At 34.4% G+C, this 17,252-nt stretch overlaps 1 protein-coding gene and 1 pseudogene across 1 annotated transcript; both read left to right on the top strand.

Annotated features, from left to right (window-relative positions):
- The first annotated feature begins 460 nt into the window (after positions 1-460).
- Positions 461-2,457, top strand: LOC114714779 (pentatricopeptide repeat-containing protein At3g14580, mitochondrial). Its single transcript, XM_028899548.1, has 2 exons — positions 461-829; positions 1,161-2,457. The coding sequence occupies exons 1-2, from the start codon at positions 794-796 to the stop codon at positions 2,385-2,387; spliced, it is 1,263 nt and encodes a 420-aa protein (XP_028755381.1). The 5' UTR covers positions 461-793; the 3' UTR covers positions 2,388-2,457.
- Positions 2,458-4,470: 2,013 nt separating this feature from the next.
- Positions 4,471-9,495, top strand: LOC114714784 (probable phosphoribosylformylglycinamidine synthase, chloroplastic/mitochondrial; annotated as a pseudogene).
- Positions 9,496-17,252: the final 7,757 nt, after the last annotated feature.

The following is a 17,252-nucleotide window of genomic DNA, read 5'->3' as shown; positions in this document are numbered from 1 at the left end:
CTAGAGCTACTTTCCCTTTTAGTTTATTTGGGCTTTTGTTCAAATGGATCGAATAGGCCAGCCATTTTATGCAATTATTTTACTTATATTAAATTAAATAGTCTTTTACCAACGGATTGAGTCTAACAGAAGGGACTAATCCTTCACAGTATAATGAATCAAGGTTCGAATCCCTACTAGGAGAAGTGTCCACATCTAGTGCCTGATAGTGCCTCGAATATGATTACCTCTAATAGAAGGATATTTATGCTTTAGCAAAAAAAATTAAATAGCCTTTTTATAAAAAAAAATAACAATTGACAAATTATGAATATATGAACCAATAGTTATAATTAATTTTATTTGTTACTTTCCTATTCCACTTCGGGATGAAAAAAATTTATAATCTTGGTCAGGACATTGTTTGGTTGATTGTTTTTATTCCCCAAATAACCGGAGAAAGGTAAAACGGGTTGGGCGCCTTTAACCCCACGGCCCACGGCCCACCCTGGCGGCGTCTCCTCCTCGCTAATGGACGGCGGCGGCGACCGCCTCGGTTGCTCCCCTTTCTTCTCTTCTCTGGTTTAGCTCCATTATTCGCTTTCCCTTCAGCTCTCTTGGCTTAGGCATTCAGCTCTCATTCTCAGCCTCTCTGGCCTCTCTCCTTTCTCAACGCACAACCATGGCGTTTCCTGTCTCCACCCTCCCTTGCCATGTGTTGTTGCAGAGGCCGTGATTCCAGTCCCTGCGAAGTTTAATTCGCTGACAAATTAGGGCTCCCTTCTTTTAAAACAAGTCGTGTTTAGTTCAGCCTATGCATTGCGTACCTCTTCATCAAGTTCGACAACAGGTAAATCTTCTTCTTTGCTGCAATCGACGATCCCCATTACACTATTGCATGATTATCAATCATTCCGAATTTCCCAGCACCTTATATTTAGTATGTTAGGGACCATTTTTCTTTTCTGGGGTTTCCTTTTGTAGTTTTATGCAATTCGTCTGTTTGTTCAGTTTCCTCTCAAATCAGAAAGAAATGAACTGTTTGACTTGTAGTATAAACTAGGCTGGGGATAGCACGAAACTTCTCGTTTGAAGTGTGTTAGTCACTTGGTTGTTTGGTAATAAGTTCTGATAAATTCTTGTTGGGTCTCTGTTTCCTAATATGTGAGTGGTGCCTCCAGTTCGTTGTAAAGTGTTTATCGGCCATGATTTCCAGAGCATATCCACCAATTCGCAAGTTCCCCCGGCCTTTGATTTTCAACTCTGTTGCTTTTGCTTACTCCACTGCCACTTCTTCGTCTTCTTCATCTTCTACTTCATTTTTAGCATCTACTAGAGATTCTACCGTTTTGACAAGGCTAAATCACAAAGACTGGTTAACTCCCAAAGAGGTGCTGACTCTCATAAACTCCCTCACAGACCCATCTTCAGCAATTATAGTCTTGGAACTCTATTCCAAGCGCAAGGACTACAAACCCAATGAGCCCTTTTACCTCTCAATCATCCTCAAGTTAGCTCATGCCAAAATGTTTGATGCCATTGACAACCTCATGCACAGAATCAAACTCGAGAGGAACTGCCGCTTGTCTGATGACTTCTTCTACAATGTTATCAAGGTGTATGGCAACATGGCTGGTCGTATAAACAAAGCCATCGAGACCCTCTACGACATGCCCAAGTTCCCCTGCTGGCCCAGCACGAAAACCTTCAATTTCGTCCTGAACCTCCTTGTGTCTACCAAGCTGCTCGATGTTGCTTATGATGTTTATACGTCGGCTCCTAAGTTAGGTGTTGAGATAGATGCTTGTTGCCTTAATATACTCATCAAAGGTTTGTGTAATTGTGGGAAGCTGGAGGCTGCATTCCAAGTGCTCGATGAATTCCCCAAGATAAAATGTGAACCCAATGTGAGAACTTTCTCTACATTGATGCATGCTTTGTGTGAACAAGGGAAGCTGGATGATGCATTTTTGTTGTTGGATAGAATGGAGATGGATGGTATTTGGCCTGATACGATAGTATTCAACATACTGATTTCTGGGTTGAGAAAACAGGGGAGAGTTGAACAAGCGAAAGAGCTATTGGAGAGAATGCAACTTAAAGGATGTGCTCCTACTGCAAGTTCTTATCAAGAGGTTTTGTATGGATTGCTTGATGCTGAGAGGTTTGCTGAGGCTAAACATTTAATGAATCACATGGTTTTGATGGGCATAACTCCAAGCTTCGTGTCATATAGAGTGATGATTCAGGGGCTATGCAAGTTGAATCTTCTGGGTGATGTCAATTGGGCTGTGAAGCAAATGGTGCAGCAAGGTTTTGTACCTAAGATGGGGATGTGGAAACTGATTGTAAGAGCTGTGGTTTCCCAAGGTCCTCCTTTTCAGCTGGAAAGTTTTCTCATAGATTAAAACCAAATCACATTTATTACTTGTAATTATTGTAACTCATTATAAAATTTTATATTTTTGATTTTATATATTATTAATATTTATATTTTTTAATGCATTGGAATTTCAATATTTATAAACACATAAGTACAAGGTCTGTTTATAATTTATATTTTCAAATCATACAGAGTATATAATTTAGAAGAAGTCATATTCTTTATAAGTCATGAACGATGTGGTTTATTTCATAGTCTGTGCAAAGTACAGGCTTACAATCTAGTTTATTGAGGATGACACTAGGAGTATGGGGCCAATACAGCATAAAATCCTCTCTATTTTGGTTTGCAAAAAGCTATTATACTCAGTAATTTCTACTTAAAATTAAGCTGTCTAGTGATGATTATGTATTAAATTTGTTTTGACATGGCCTTGACCTCTATTTCTTTCTTCACCGTTGGCTGAGGGACAAAGACATGCCAAAGACTTTATTTGTTTGCATATTGATCTTGTGAAAACCATGGCTATAGAAGTAACAGTTTGTAAGAAAAGCATCGTGGGATTGAGTTCACTAGCAACATGGAACATAGCAAACGTTAAACTTTGTGCTATTCCTATCCGCACGAGGCAACTTATTTTGTAGAATGATTTAGAATTAGGGCGAGCCTTGTGATGGTAAAATGGACATCAGAGCAACACCTGATGTTAAAGGAATCCTATTTATCACTATGAAAATCATCCATTTAAGCACAAGGTTCTGAGATTAATGAGTCCGTTTGGATATTTAAACTTTATTATTATAATTTTTTTAAATTTCAGCATTATGGTGTGGCACTGGGTAATGGATGATCCAACTCGTGTTAGGAGCTTTTCTTAATGGATCAAGGTTAAGCTCTTCGAATACATGATCTTCCAATTGAAGAGTATCGAGAGATACGTATGGATCTTCCAATTTATGCAATGTTCCTATGTGTTAAGGAGGTGTTTGGATACCCTGAGAAGTATTTTTTTATAAATCGAGATAAACTCTTCCATATATTTACCTCGTAGATTGTAAAATTATTTTTGAAATCATGGTTTTGTTTCCATTCAAACACCCGCTTAGATCATTTTCATCATTCTACCGAAACAGTTTCACATTAATTTTAAGAAAGTGCTTGTAAAACAAGAGCCAATAAGGTTCAGAAATAACCCAATGTGTTTTTCTGGGTTTGGGGTAAGTCTTAATTATTAATATTTATGTCTTAGTTATTGTTAGTTTCCTCATAACTATACATATATTTATACATGTATAAAGTTATAATCTAAACAATTTGTTAAGATTATCTGATCAAAGTGCAATAGAGATGCCAACACATTGTTATCAAATTTCAGTTTGGATGTGGTTGTTTTATTTTAATCCTACTAATTAGAAGTTACCTCTGACTTAAAATATAAGTATCAAATAATTAAATCTTGCAACTTAAAAAGTTGGTGAAGATTATATGAAAATATAACTTATTTTCTTAAAACACAGTTACTTATAAAGGGCGTAAGTGGGGAAGAGAATAGAGGGAAAAAGAGAAGAGGGAGAACAAGTGAGAAAAAAAAAAGATGAGAGAGACATATAATTAATTAGTAATAAAAAAAGAATATATGAAATGATCAGAAAAATTCAAATTATAGCTTATAAAAAAACTAAACATCTTCAAAAGATTTGATATTTATATTTTGAACGAAAAAGATTATATAATATAATTAGATATTATTTTCAAGGCTCTATTTATGACAATCTCCATTTAAATTTTGACCATGTTATTTTTCTAAGTGAAATTTTTTATATATTATTTATTAGTCATTCTAGTCAAAGATATTAAGTAATTATAAAAAATAATATAAATATGAGTTATATAAAATAAGTTAATAAACAATTCTTTTTTTTAAGTTGATTTTAAAACCGTCTATTTTAAATAAAATTTTATATTCTCAAATATAATGTTTTAGAATAATTATCTAAAAAGTTCATAAAAAAGAATAATTGTTAAAAATAATTTTATAAAATTAGTCTAAAACATAAAAATAAAAAATCAGAATCAAACAAGACCCCGTTTGGCCGTCTCCCTCTCCGTCACGCCTCAGTCCTCACCTCACTCTCCCTTTCCCCGGCGACGCTGCTGTCCCTGTCTCAACCGCATTCATTCACTTTGACTTCAGCCCTTCCACTTTCGGCTTGAGGCTCAGGCATTCAGCTCTCGTTGCTTCTCTAGTCATTCCTCTTTCTCCACGCATGACGAAGGCGTCTCCAGACTCCACTCTCCGTCGCCATTTGCTGTTGGAGGTAAGGCCGTGAGGGGGCTATAACGGCGGCGGTCTCTATCCCTTCATTCCTTTCCCTGCGAAGTTTAATACGCTGACAAATTGGGGCTCCCTTCTTTTTGAGTAAAAGACGTCTTTGCTTGAAGCCTATGCTTTGCCCACCTGTTCATCGAGTCCAACAGCAGGTAAATCTTCTTCCTTTGTTGCAACTGACGATTCCCATTACACTATAACATGACTATCAAACATTAGTCCGGATTTCCCAGTATATTCTCTTTGTTTTTTTTTTGGCCAAAGATTTCCCAGTATATTCTAGGAAAAAAAAATTGAGCCATTAGGCTTGTAGCATAAATGGGGAGAGCATAGCTCGAAGCTTCCCCGTTAAAGTGTGTTAATCGCTTAGTTGTTCGCTAAAAAGTTCTGGTAAACTTTTAATGTGCCTCCAGCTGAGTTCTGAAGAAAATTACCTTGGTATTGTTTATGATCTTTCATTGGTGGGACGTATGTAAATTTTACCATGTCCATGTGGTCTTCATTCTGTTCATCTTGCCTGACTCTCTTCTCCCAGTTACAATTGAAAGACTGAAGATCTGAAGCAGAGCAAAAAGGCGCACGGAAGAAGGCGGTGGTTCAAAGTAGCTCCTCACGATCTCAGGTTTGTTTTCTCCTATTTTGCTGAAATACGCTGCTAAACCTTTCTAATTGGTTTTGCTCCTGTACATCTTGTTTGGACGTGAAGGTAAAGGTCTTGAGTTTCTATATATTTTATATTTATTATATGCTATATCTGATTTTGATGAGTTTTGAAATTCTTAATGTATATTTTTTCTTCTTGAAGTTTTTGGAGACTCTCTACTGCATGCTAAGAAGTAATACAATTACATTTTACCTGTTAGTTTGCTCTTCTTAAGAACATGGCTGCTGCTGGGGAAATGGGGGCTGCCGGGTTCCTTCAGGTTTGCTTTTGCTCCTTTAATTGAATTCTCACAATCCTAGGATTCCATATCATCATATGATGTACATTTTTGTTTTGTTAGGACGTTTGAAACAGTTTATTGTTGTGATAAAATTTTATTGTTGGTGTGGATGGGTTGTAAATTTCGGTTTCCTTTGTGTTTTTGGTTGACGAATTGAACAGAATTTTATGCGTCTTGTTTCTGCCATACTTTTAATCTTTAGATAATTTAATGCTGCTGTGTCTCCCCCCCCCCCCCTGGTTTATGTGCCAATGGCTTTGGGGTAAATGTAGGCAAAGACTATTTTTAGTGAAGAAATCTCAATGGCAGAGGAGTAATTTACTTTGGGGTACAGTTTGGAGTACAAGTCAAGTATGGGGTTCGACTAGAGAAGCATTATCTTTGAGGCGCCAAGCTCAAACAAATCCCGAAGTTGTGGTTGCTGGGGCTGTCAGTAGCTCAGTAGATGATCAGTCTAGCTTGGTTGTGAAGCCAGTGTTGAAAATTCTTCATTTTTATCGGGTTCCATCGATCCAAGAAAGTGCAGCTGCTGAACTTCTTAAGGAGATTCAAAGCAAAATCTCTGATCACATAGTGGCTTTGCAAACAGAGCAGTGTTTCAATATTGGGATTGAAACAGAACTTTCAAGACAAAAACTGTCAGTACTTAAATGGCTTCTTCAAGAAACATATGAGCCTTCTGCATTGCAAACTGAGAGCTTTCTTGAGAGAAGAAGTGAGGAGGGTTTGAGCACTATTATAATAGACGTTGGCCCTAAGCTATCATTTACCCCAGCCTGGTCTCCTAATGCTGTTGCAATTTGCTGTGCATGTGGATTGACAGAGGTAACACGTTTGGAATGTTTGAGGAGGTACTTATTGTACACCTAGGGTGACTTCAAATTAATGAATTTGCAGCAATGGTGCATGATAGAATGACTGAATGTATTTACGTTCATAAGCTAACATCCTTTGAGACCAATGTGATTCCTGAAAAAGTCTATACCAGTCATGGAGAAGGGACAAAAGACATTAGAAGAAATTAATCAAGAAACGGGCTTAGCTTTTGATGACCAGGATATACAATACTATAGTAAACTTTTCAGAGAGGATATTAAGTGCGATCCAACTAATATTGAATTGTTTGATATTGCACAATCCAACAGTGAGCATAGCAGGCATTGGTTTTTAACTGGAAAAATTTTCATTGTTGGGCAAGTCATGGATAAGTCGCTGATGCAGATTGTGAAAAGAACTTTCCAAGCAAATCCAGATAATTCAGTTATTGGTTTTAAGGATAACTCCAGTGCAATCAGAGGTTTCCTAGTGAAGCAGTTGCAACCAGTTCAGCCTGGGTCATCATGTCCATTAAACTTGACAGCATGTTGATCTAGATGTCTTATTTACAGCTGAGACTCATAATTTTCCATGTGCAGTTGCTCCTTATCCTGGTGCAGAGACAGGTGCAGGAGGTCGCATTAGGGATACTCATGCCACAGGAAGGGGTTCTTTTATACAAGCAGCTACAGCTGGTTATTGTGTTGGAAATCTCAACATGCTAGGGTCTTATGCTCAATGGGAAGACTCATCCTTTACTTATCCTTCAGATCTAGCATCACCTTTGCAAATCCTCTTGGATTCTAGTAATGGTGCATCTGACGATGGCAACAAATTTGGAGAGCCTTTGATTCAAGGGTTCTATAGGAGTTTTGGAATGAGACTTCCTAATGGGAAAGGCGGGAGTGGTTGAAACCAATAATGTTTAGTGGAGGCATTGGACAGATTGACCATAATCATATACCCAAGGGAGAGCCTGAGATTGGAATGTTAGTTGTTAAGATTGGAGGCCCTGCATATCGTATTGGTATGGGAGGTGGGGCAGCCTCAAGCATGGTTAGTGGTCAGAATGATGCAGAGCTTGATTTCAATGCTGTTCAACGTGGGGATGCTGAGATGGCTCAAAAATTGTATCGTGTTGTCCGTGCTTGCACAGAGATGGGAGAGAAAAATCCAATTGGTAGCATTCATGATCAGGGAGCTGGTGGGAATTGCAATGTTGTAAAGGAAATTATATACCCAAAGGGTGCTGAAATAGATGTCCGAGCAGTTGTGGTTGGTGATCATACTATGTCTGTTCTAGAAATTTGGGGTGCAGAATATCAAGAACAAGATGCAATCTTGGTGAATCCTGAAAGTCGTAACCTCTTACAATTAATCTGCAATAGGGAAAAGGTATCAATGGCTGTAATTGGTAATATTAGTGGCGATGGACGTGTTTTACTTTTCCCAGGTTTTTTATGGGCAAGGTCCATTTGATGTAGGCCCAACAGTCACAGTAATGGATTCTTTGAAGAGGGCATTGCGTTTGCATCTGTTTGTTCAAAACGCTTCTTGACAACAAAAGTTGATAGGTATGTTAATGGTCTCGTGGCACAACAGCAAACTGTTGGCCCTCTGCAGATTACTCTTGCTGATGTTGCAGTTATTGCTCAGACTTTTACTGATATGACTGGAGGTGCATTTGCCATAGGGGAGTAACCAATCAAAGGTTTGTTAGACTCTAAAGCAATGGCAAGGTTAGCTGTTGGAGAAGCACTCACAAATCTTGTATGGGCAAAGGTCACTTCCCTTTCTGATGTTAAGGCAAGTGGTAATTGGATGTATGCTGCCAAGCTTGATGGGGAAGGAGCTTTCATGTATGATGCTGCTCTATCTTTGTTGGAAGCAATGATTGAACTTTGTATTGCTATTGACGGTGGGAAAGACAGCCTTTCTATGGCTGCAGCATTTTATGCTGCTGATTTTGAACCATGGGTCGCTACAAATGTCAGACCTTCGTAATGGAGTGATCTCTTTGCAGGAGTTCCGTGGGGTTGCTTTTGTTGGTGGATTTAGTTATGCGGACGTGCTCGATTCTGCTAAAGGATGGTCTGCTTGTATAAGATTTAATGAGCCTCTAGCACTTTCAAGAATTTTACAACCGTTCAGATACCTTCAGTCTTGGCCTCTGCAATGGGTGTCAATTAATAGCTTTGCTGGGATGGGCACCAGGTCTACAGGTTGGAGGTGTTCTTGGTGCTGGTGGGGACCTATCACGGCCAAGATTCATTCACAACGAGTCTGGGCGTTTCAAGTGCCGCTTTACAAGCGTGACAATAAAGGACTCACCGGCTATAATGTTTAAAGGCATGGAGGGTAGTACACTTGGGGTATGGGCTGCTCACGGTGAGGGAAAAGCATATTTTCCGGATGAAGGTCTGCTGGATCGTATTGTTCATTCTGAGTTAGCTACTCTAAGATACTGTGGTGATGGTGGCAATCCAACTGAGAAATATCCTTTCAATGTAAACGGCTCTCCTCTTGGGGTTGCAGCTATTTTTTCTCCAGATGGACGACATCTTGCCATGATGCCTCATCCAGACCGTTGCTTCTTAATGTGGCAGTTCCCATGGTATCCAAAGGAGTGGAATGTGGACAAAAAGGGGCTTAGTCCATGGCTCGCATGTTCCAAAATGCTAGAGACTGGTGTTCTCAAAATGGTTGGTTCTTGTTTTTTCAGTTTTTCTGCTTGCCTTTGTTGTTGACTAATCCTTGTTACTCTTCAATATCTTTTTGCTAGATTGCTCAGCTGCAGAAAAGTAAGATCGAAGTTGCTCAGTTTTGAAGAATCTACTGTAGACTAGTTGAAATCATGACTCTTGCTACTTATGATGCAACTCATTATTGGATATTTCAGTTTTGTTCAAGTGGCAAGGGTAAATGATATTTTGTTCACAAGAAAAAAGGGTAAATAATATTTAGTATGATGTTATAATCGTGTTTTAACTATTTAACTTTACAGTTTTCCAATATCATACAAGTCACAGAAGTATCTGAGAGAACATCTTGCCTTGTTTCTTTTCTTTTTCTAGTTCTGGGGTTTTCGAAATGATATCTGAGCAGGTATGGGAAATAGCCTCTTCTTCTTCTTCTTTTTTATCCTTTTTTTTTTTTGGGGTACAGAGTGCGTAACTGCATATTTTAATTTCTTCATTTTTGGACTTATCTAGAGTGTGTAAGCTTAGCGAGAAACAAAAAACCGAACCGAGAATTAAATTGGTCGAGACAGTGAGTTAAGGATTGGGACTGATCTTATTAAAATAATATAATTTAATTCACAATATTAAAAATATCATATGGATTATTAGTCAATATTTTTTTTCTTGACCAGAAGATTACTAATCAATACTTGAAAGTTGAAACAGACATATTTGGAGGTTCTTCGGTTTCAAGCTAAGAGTGTTTATACTTTATATATCCAAAATCAATTTAATTCAATCTCCAAAGAAAACAAAATTTATATTATTTCAGCAAAAAAAAAAACCATCAACTAATTTCCTCTCTTGCCTCAATTCAAGTGTTTAGAAATCAAATAGAAAATTTTCATCTCCTCCCTTCCCAAACCTTTCGACAGCCAAAGAGAAAGAGGAAACAAAGGTAGCTCTTTGATCCTAAAAACACAACCTAATTGAAAGGAAAAATTTTTGAGCTTACCCATAACTCAATGCATCGAAATGACAACGTTGAGTGGGATTTGAGGGAGACCTACAACTTTCGAGTTTCAATTCTGCCTTCTGTGAATGCCAATAGTAAAGGCCAAGCAGGATGTGGTGAGGTTGAGGGAGACTTGTGAGCTAAGAGCCTCAGACTTGGGATGCGATTGTGAGGTGGAGACCTGCAACTCTGCCTTCTGCGAATGCGAGTGACAAAGGCAAAGCAAGAGGAGGCGAAGGTGAAGGCAAATGTGATTGTGATGTTGGGGAATGGCTAAACAAGGAGCATTGCCGGCAATGACGCCAGGGAGCAGGGATCTTAGAGGAAACAATTTTGGCTTGGGTTTGAGGGAGGAAGGAGCCGGCACTGTGTGAGCTAGAGGGAATCAGGGGAGGGAAGGGAAATGAGGGAACTTGATGGGAAAAGAGAAGGAGCGTTTTTTTTTTAATAAAAAAATGGTGTTGTTTTGAGATTTCTGGCAGGCAAAAAAAATATAAACCGGATAACCCACCGAATTGGGGTTACCTAGTTTAATACCGGTTTTTTTCCAGCTAAACCGGTTTTTTACCGGTTCAATAGACCACCGGTCCAACAATTAAACTAGGCCAGATTGCAGACCGGTTCACCAATTTTTCAGTTGAACCGGCCGGTCCAATTTGGTTTGGTTTTTCTTTCCTTGAAGCTTAGTGATTGCAACATATTGTATTGCAGTGACAATTCAAGAATACCTTGTATTTTTTTTGGCTATGTATAGGTATTTTTCTATTTGAGACAATTCAACTATGTTCCGTCCTAGTGTCTCGTCCCTGTCCTAGTCATTTTGGGATGAGACTGTCTTATCCTCAGAGTTTTCGGAACAAGACAAAAGGGACATGGAAGGGACATAGGATGGGAGTGTCCCGTCCCGGTCTCATCCTAATATCCTATCTTTATTTTTAATTTTAAAAATTTATTTTATTTATCGTTGTAATAATATTTTAGTAATGATATTTATCAATTGCTTTTTTTTTATTTGTTTATAAGTTGTTTTATATGGGTTAATATTCTTTGTAATGAACATTTTAAGTCTGTGTATTTTTTATCTCTCAAGATTACAAAAAAAAACATTTTTTTCTTTGGCATTGCCTCCTCCTTTTTATCTATTTTCTCCAAATAGTTTTTATGATAAGTTTTTATACTTCATTTATAGTTAGTTTTCAAATTAAAAAAGTAAAAAAAAAATATAACAAAAACAAAAAAAGATGGGACGTGCTTGTCCTATTACGAGACACAGGATGGAAAAACCGGAAGATACTAAATATGGGTACTTCTATCAATTAGGATTAGAACACAGGTTTTTCACGTTGTAAAGAATTAGCCGCTTTCATTAGATCTAATCTTTGTTGGTTTTCAAGAATATATTGTCAATTGTCAAATCAAATTATGGTATGTTATATTCCTTGGTTGGGTTCACCAGCAATAGCAAATGCTAAACTTTGTTCTATTCTTATCTAGATGAGGCAACCTATTTTAAAAATAAACAAATAAATTAAATTAAATAACTACAAATTAAGATTAAGATTAAGATTAAAATTACATTTTTATTTCATTTAGGAATACATAGTTAAAATTATATAAATAATAAGGTAAAATAATAGTTTTAATTATATATAAATATTTGACTAAAAATAATAAAGTTGTTATTGTTTATATGAAACTAGGAGAGAAAATCATATTCCGCCACTTTTCTCTTCTTTTCATTTTCACTCCCTTAACTACGCATCTTCACGCTGTATTAGAAACTTGATGACTATATTAGGAACTTTTTATCTTCTCGGCCAGGACGAGTCCGGATAACTTGTGAATTATGATGGTAGGAATAATAAAAATAATACAAATAATAAAATAAAAATCAACGTACATATATGATACAACATTGAAAATAATATACACAGAGGATGTAAAATTTATTTAAACCATAAGAAGTTAATTACAAAATAAATATTTTTCTTAAAAATTGCTTAATTTGATTTTAAAATTTATTATGACTTTTAACCAACATTAGATTAAAAAAAAAACAATATATGTTGGACTAATGGCGATTCAGTCAAGTGGATATCCCTATTGACAAGATAAAAGGTGATATCCCTATTAAACTTGATAATACTAAAATATGACTTATTAATACTTAATGTTACCTCCAAATCTTAATATAAGAACTAGTTAAATATTCAATTTGATCTTAAATATAAGATTTTAATCCATTTTGTCTTCTATATTTATCCACATTTTTTCAAAGTAGTTTTTATATAGTAATTGCACATGTTAAATGTTTTCATGAAAAAGGTAATTCTAATACATATTACTACCTCCAGTCCTAAATATAAGACTTTGTTTGATTTTTATTTTGATCTTAAATATAAGACTCCAATCCACTTTGTCTTTCATATTTATGCATTTTTTTCAAGATAGTGCTTTTAATAATAATAGTTTTAATCAATATACTTGATTAGTAAGGATATTTTAGGAAAGACAACAATTATTTATTACAAATAACTAACTTAACTTCTTTCTTCAATCTTCTCAAATTAGTCAACTAGCTCTTATAAATAGAACCGAAAGTAGTATTAGCAAAGGTATTTTAGGAAAGACAACACATATTTATTACAAATAACTAACTTAACTAATTTTTTTAATCTCCTCAAATTAGTCAATTAGCTCTTATATTAAAAATCAGAAGTAGTACAGATAATTATGGTGGATAAGTAAAAAAAGAAAAGTATTGGTGTCCGCGTTATTGAAATGGTAGGGGAATAATTAAAAATACTCATATAATGAAGACCGTCCTAGTCCACTTAATATGATCTTTTTAATATTATAGAGAATATTAGGACTCAATCATTACTCAAACACTATTTAACTTTAACCATGCGCCAATGTCAATATGACTTGCACTCTTTCATTAATATATTATACTGTCAATTCCACAGAAAGTGACTAAAAACTCTTTTTAGTGGGTTTCCCTATATTTTTTTGGGTAAAAAGTCAAGATATCATTAAAATGAAAAAGCGTCACAGGGTTTCAAAACAGATTGAACAACAGTTATCCTGAGTGAAATTTAAAAACGAAGAAATAGACACTATTACCCTAGAATTACATTCTTTAAAACGAGATAAACAGAAATAAACCTCCTTCCATCCTTCCAAATTTGATTGTCCGTAGGTGGTAGCTTTGGAGGTATTTTGATAAAGCTTCTATTGACACAACTAATTGTTAGAGTTGTGCTCATTTTCCTTCAAAGTTCCAGAACTCATCAGCCATAAAAGTGCTGCCCGAAAACAAATTCAGAGAAATATTTGACCCTTATAATATTTACTTCTTCAGAGGAAAGCTTGAACCGAAGATCCTTGAAAGCAAATAATACTCTGACATATGCTTCTTGTATTTATGAAGAATGATTTCATAACTCAACAAGTTAGGAAGAGGACAATCTCCATCAACTGACCGAAAAATAGAAATGATAGGATCTTGAAGAGAGAAAAAAACCCAGCTCATATGGGGTGACACAGCCATTGATTTCTCTAAGCATATCTACAGTGAAATTCTCCCTCCTTGAGTGGGTCTCCCTATATGACCAAGCAAAGCCAATAATCTTTCACATGTTGGTCACCCACACACAAAAGACATTGATTGATACACGTATTTTGACCGAATACACATATTTAAGTTGTGGCTATCATGCCCCACAATTTTGATAATCACCATGTCACCACTATAGGTTTGTGGGGTTTAGTTTTGATTATTGTATATCACTTTAAAATGAATGGTGGATGAACTAACAACACATCCATGTGATTATTCTCCCTCTGTTCTTTTCTTTTCTTTTTTGTTTTGGGGGGGGGGGGTTTCCATAACGTATGTTAGATCAATCTTAATGGTTGTCCAATCATGCTCATTTTGAATAGTTTGGAACTATTATTTCTTAGAAATTAAAAAATTAATTTGGAACAATTTTTGGTTGTTCAAATTAACATAAAAATGAAATAATAAATAGATTCTGAATTACTCCCTCCGATCCTTATTATAAACACATAATAATAACTTTATGTGAATTAATAATGAAGTTTGTTAGTATTATTTAATTTTTATAAAATATCAATACTACAATCAATAAAAGTTATTAGTTAGAATCATTAGAACATTTTATTATTGGTTAGCGACATTAGGTGAAAAAATTAATTTTTTAAATAAAATATATTATAATATTATGAAATATGAAGTGCTTGTAGTAAGGAGCCAAAGGACTTTTCAAAATCTCGGCCAAATTTTATGATACAATAATAAGGATTCCTAAATAGAAGTAATAACTCTTATGTTTAATATAGGAGTTAGTTAACTAATTTAAGCAGATTAAGTAAGTTTGTTAAGTTAGTCATTTGTATTAAATAAATGTTGTATTTTCTAAAATACCCATGTTAATAAGATGTATTAGTTAGAACTACCATTTGATGAAACTTTTAACATGTACAACTATTATAAGGACTGTCTTAAAAAAATAGATAAATATAAAAGGTAAAGTAGAGTGGAATATTATATTTAAGACCAAATCGAATATCAAATTAGTTCTTACATTAAGAAACGGAAGTAGTAGTCCTTTAATTTTTTCTTTGTGCAAAAAATATTTTCACTTTATTCTCCACAGACTCAATCTGCATGTAGATAAATTCGAAATTGCCTTAAATATATTTTAATTGACCTCTTAATAAATAATTAATAACTTTTCAATGACTAAAAAGAAGAAAGAGTGAGAATGGGCACCTGACAAAAGTTGTTTTTTTGTTCTTCCTTATTGTTTTCTTCCGTCTTTTTTTTTTGGGATGAGATTCCTTATTCTTTTCTATTTCGCAAGCATACGCCTCCTTTACTTTTTTTTCCCTCACTATTATTTTTCCTTTTAATTTTCTTTGTACAGCCAAAATCAAAGTTTTACTCCATTCATTTTCCCAGGATATGGTCATAACTTTATCCAGGTACTAACGCCTATGTTGTGCTTTTCTGCATGTTTTTTGCCAGCGTTTTTGTGTGTGTTTTTATTATATTTTTATAATTGAAATATTCTGTGAAAAATGTAATTTAAATGTTCTTTTATCATAAATGAGAATTTAATAATTAAATTTAAAAATATGGTTCTTCCCATAGGACAACATTGAAGTATTACCATCGAAATTATTCTTTATTATTCGAACAACAACGTGTGATAAAAATCGATTGGTTCTTATAGGCAATGGCATCCTGTCCGTTCATTATATATATATATATATATAGAGAGAGAGAGAGAGAGAGAGCAAAGGATGACTTGAAATAGAGAGAGACCAAAAAAATTCATTTTGCCTTAAAGCTACTGAAATTTAATTTTTAGTTTTTTTAATTATATTATATTATTAGGATGCTTTGTGCATTTAGATATGAAATGGCATATTCAGCAGAATCTATTGTCTAGTTGGATTGCTTTTGCCAATTAGGGATTCATGGGTGTTAGTTTTAGACTTTTAAAGATGAGGGGAGTTACTTGCAACTGGTGTAAAGTTGAGGGGAGATTATACATATTTTAGCCTATTTGTAAAGATAAAATATATTTTTGAATCTTGATATTTCTTAGTTTTTGTTTTTTTGCCAACTTTTTAGTTTTTGCTAGTGTCTTTTAATTTTATTTAAGTTTTTAATTGGATCCTTTAATTTTTTTTTCTCATTAACTTAATCTCACATTTGTTGAACGTTTTACTTTTGTCACTTTATTTTATTTATTTATTTATTTATTTTTTGGCCAGAATTTTATTTTATTTATTTAAACTTCCCAAAAAGTGAGGAATTCTTCTTCTTTAATTCATTAAAGCTTTACACTTCACTTATAGTTAAACATAGTTGTCACAGAATCCAAGTAAGTTTTACTTTTCCAATATTTATTGTATATTTTCAAACTTATATGTAAACAATTTAAAATTTAATTTGATTAAAAAGATGTTTTCGTCTTTAACATTAAAAATACTTTCTTTGAATCTATTTATAAGAAATACTTAATTATTGAGATAATTTATTTCTTGAAGGAATAGGCTCGAAGGTATTACTATTTAAAAGTTAGCTATATTTAAAAAAAATTTAAAAAAGCAAGGAATTAATTATGACCTTATTAAGAAGTAAACAGAGTAAATTGAATCAAACACCCATTTGCCTAATAGCACTCCTGACAAGATTTTTCTGGCAAAAAAAAAAACTTTGAACAGGACTTTACATTATAAAATCATAACAAGATTTATGGTGCCTAACATTAAAAAGAAGAAAGATATCTTTGACTAATTTTTTTATTCCTTTGGATCAATAGAGACCAATTAATGTGCTTATGCTGACTACATATAGTACAATATATAATCCTTATCTTTGAAATGTTTTTTCATTAATTTTATTATATTGCACCATTGATGGTGGTGCTCTTGTTAACGATTTTTCTTTTAAATATTTTTTGCTTATGATTGGACTTTATGATTTCAACCCTCGGCAAAAGGAAAGAAAATTCATGAACCGACCCCATCATCTCCACTTTTTATCTTAGGCCTAAAGTATTTTACTTTATTCTTTGGTTCAAGGTAACAAAGTGGTGCATTAGTGTGTGTACAAATAATATAATGTAGCCATTAAAGAAAATGAATTAATTTTTTTAAAAATTTAACACTTCCGGTCTTTTTTATTAATAATGTAGTCATGGACAACTTAGCAGACAAATAATTTGCTATGTCCATAAACATGTGTGATATTTTCTTATCGGGAGACTTGCCCATACCTCAAATAAGTGCATGGAACTGTGGAGGTGTGGAATTCGATGGACAAAACTCGCAAATACGGAAAGAAGCCAAAAACCAAACTCTAAATCCCATGAATATAATTATAGCTTTAAATAACTACTTTGTGAATAACAAACCATTAGTTAAAATTAGTTAAAAATAATAAATATGTGAGAAATACATTTTTATTTTTAAATATGTCTCTGTAATAAATGAGAAAAATGCTGAAAGACAATGTGTGGAGAAATATAGTTAAAGAGATTATAACAAAAGAGAGAGAGATTAAATA

This window comes from Neltuma alba, unplaced genomic scaffold, assembly GCF_004799145.2.
Source record: "Neltuma alba isolate B1F8T4 unplaced genomic scaffold, ASM479914v2 tig00011541_pilon, whole genome shotgun sequence".
Taxonomy (NCBI): Eukaryota; Viridiplantae; Streptophyta; class Magnoliopsida; order Fabales; family Fabaceae; genus Neltuma; species Neltuma alba.
This window is presented reverse-complemented; position numbering and strand designations above follow the sequence as displayed.

Coding starts and splice junctions, on each gene's coding strand:
- LOC114714779 (XM_028899548.1), top strand. CDS start 794: ATGCATTGCGTACCTCTTCATCAAGTTCGACAACAG. Junction 830..1,160: donor TTCATCAAGTTCGACAACAG/GTAAATCTTCTT, acceptor TGGTGCCTCCAG/TTCGTTGTAAAGTGTTTATC.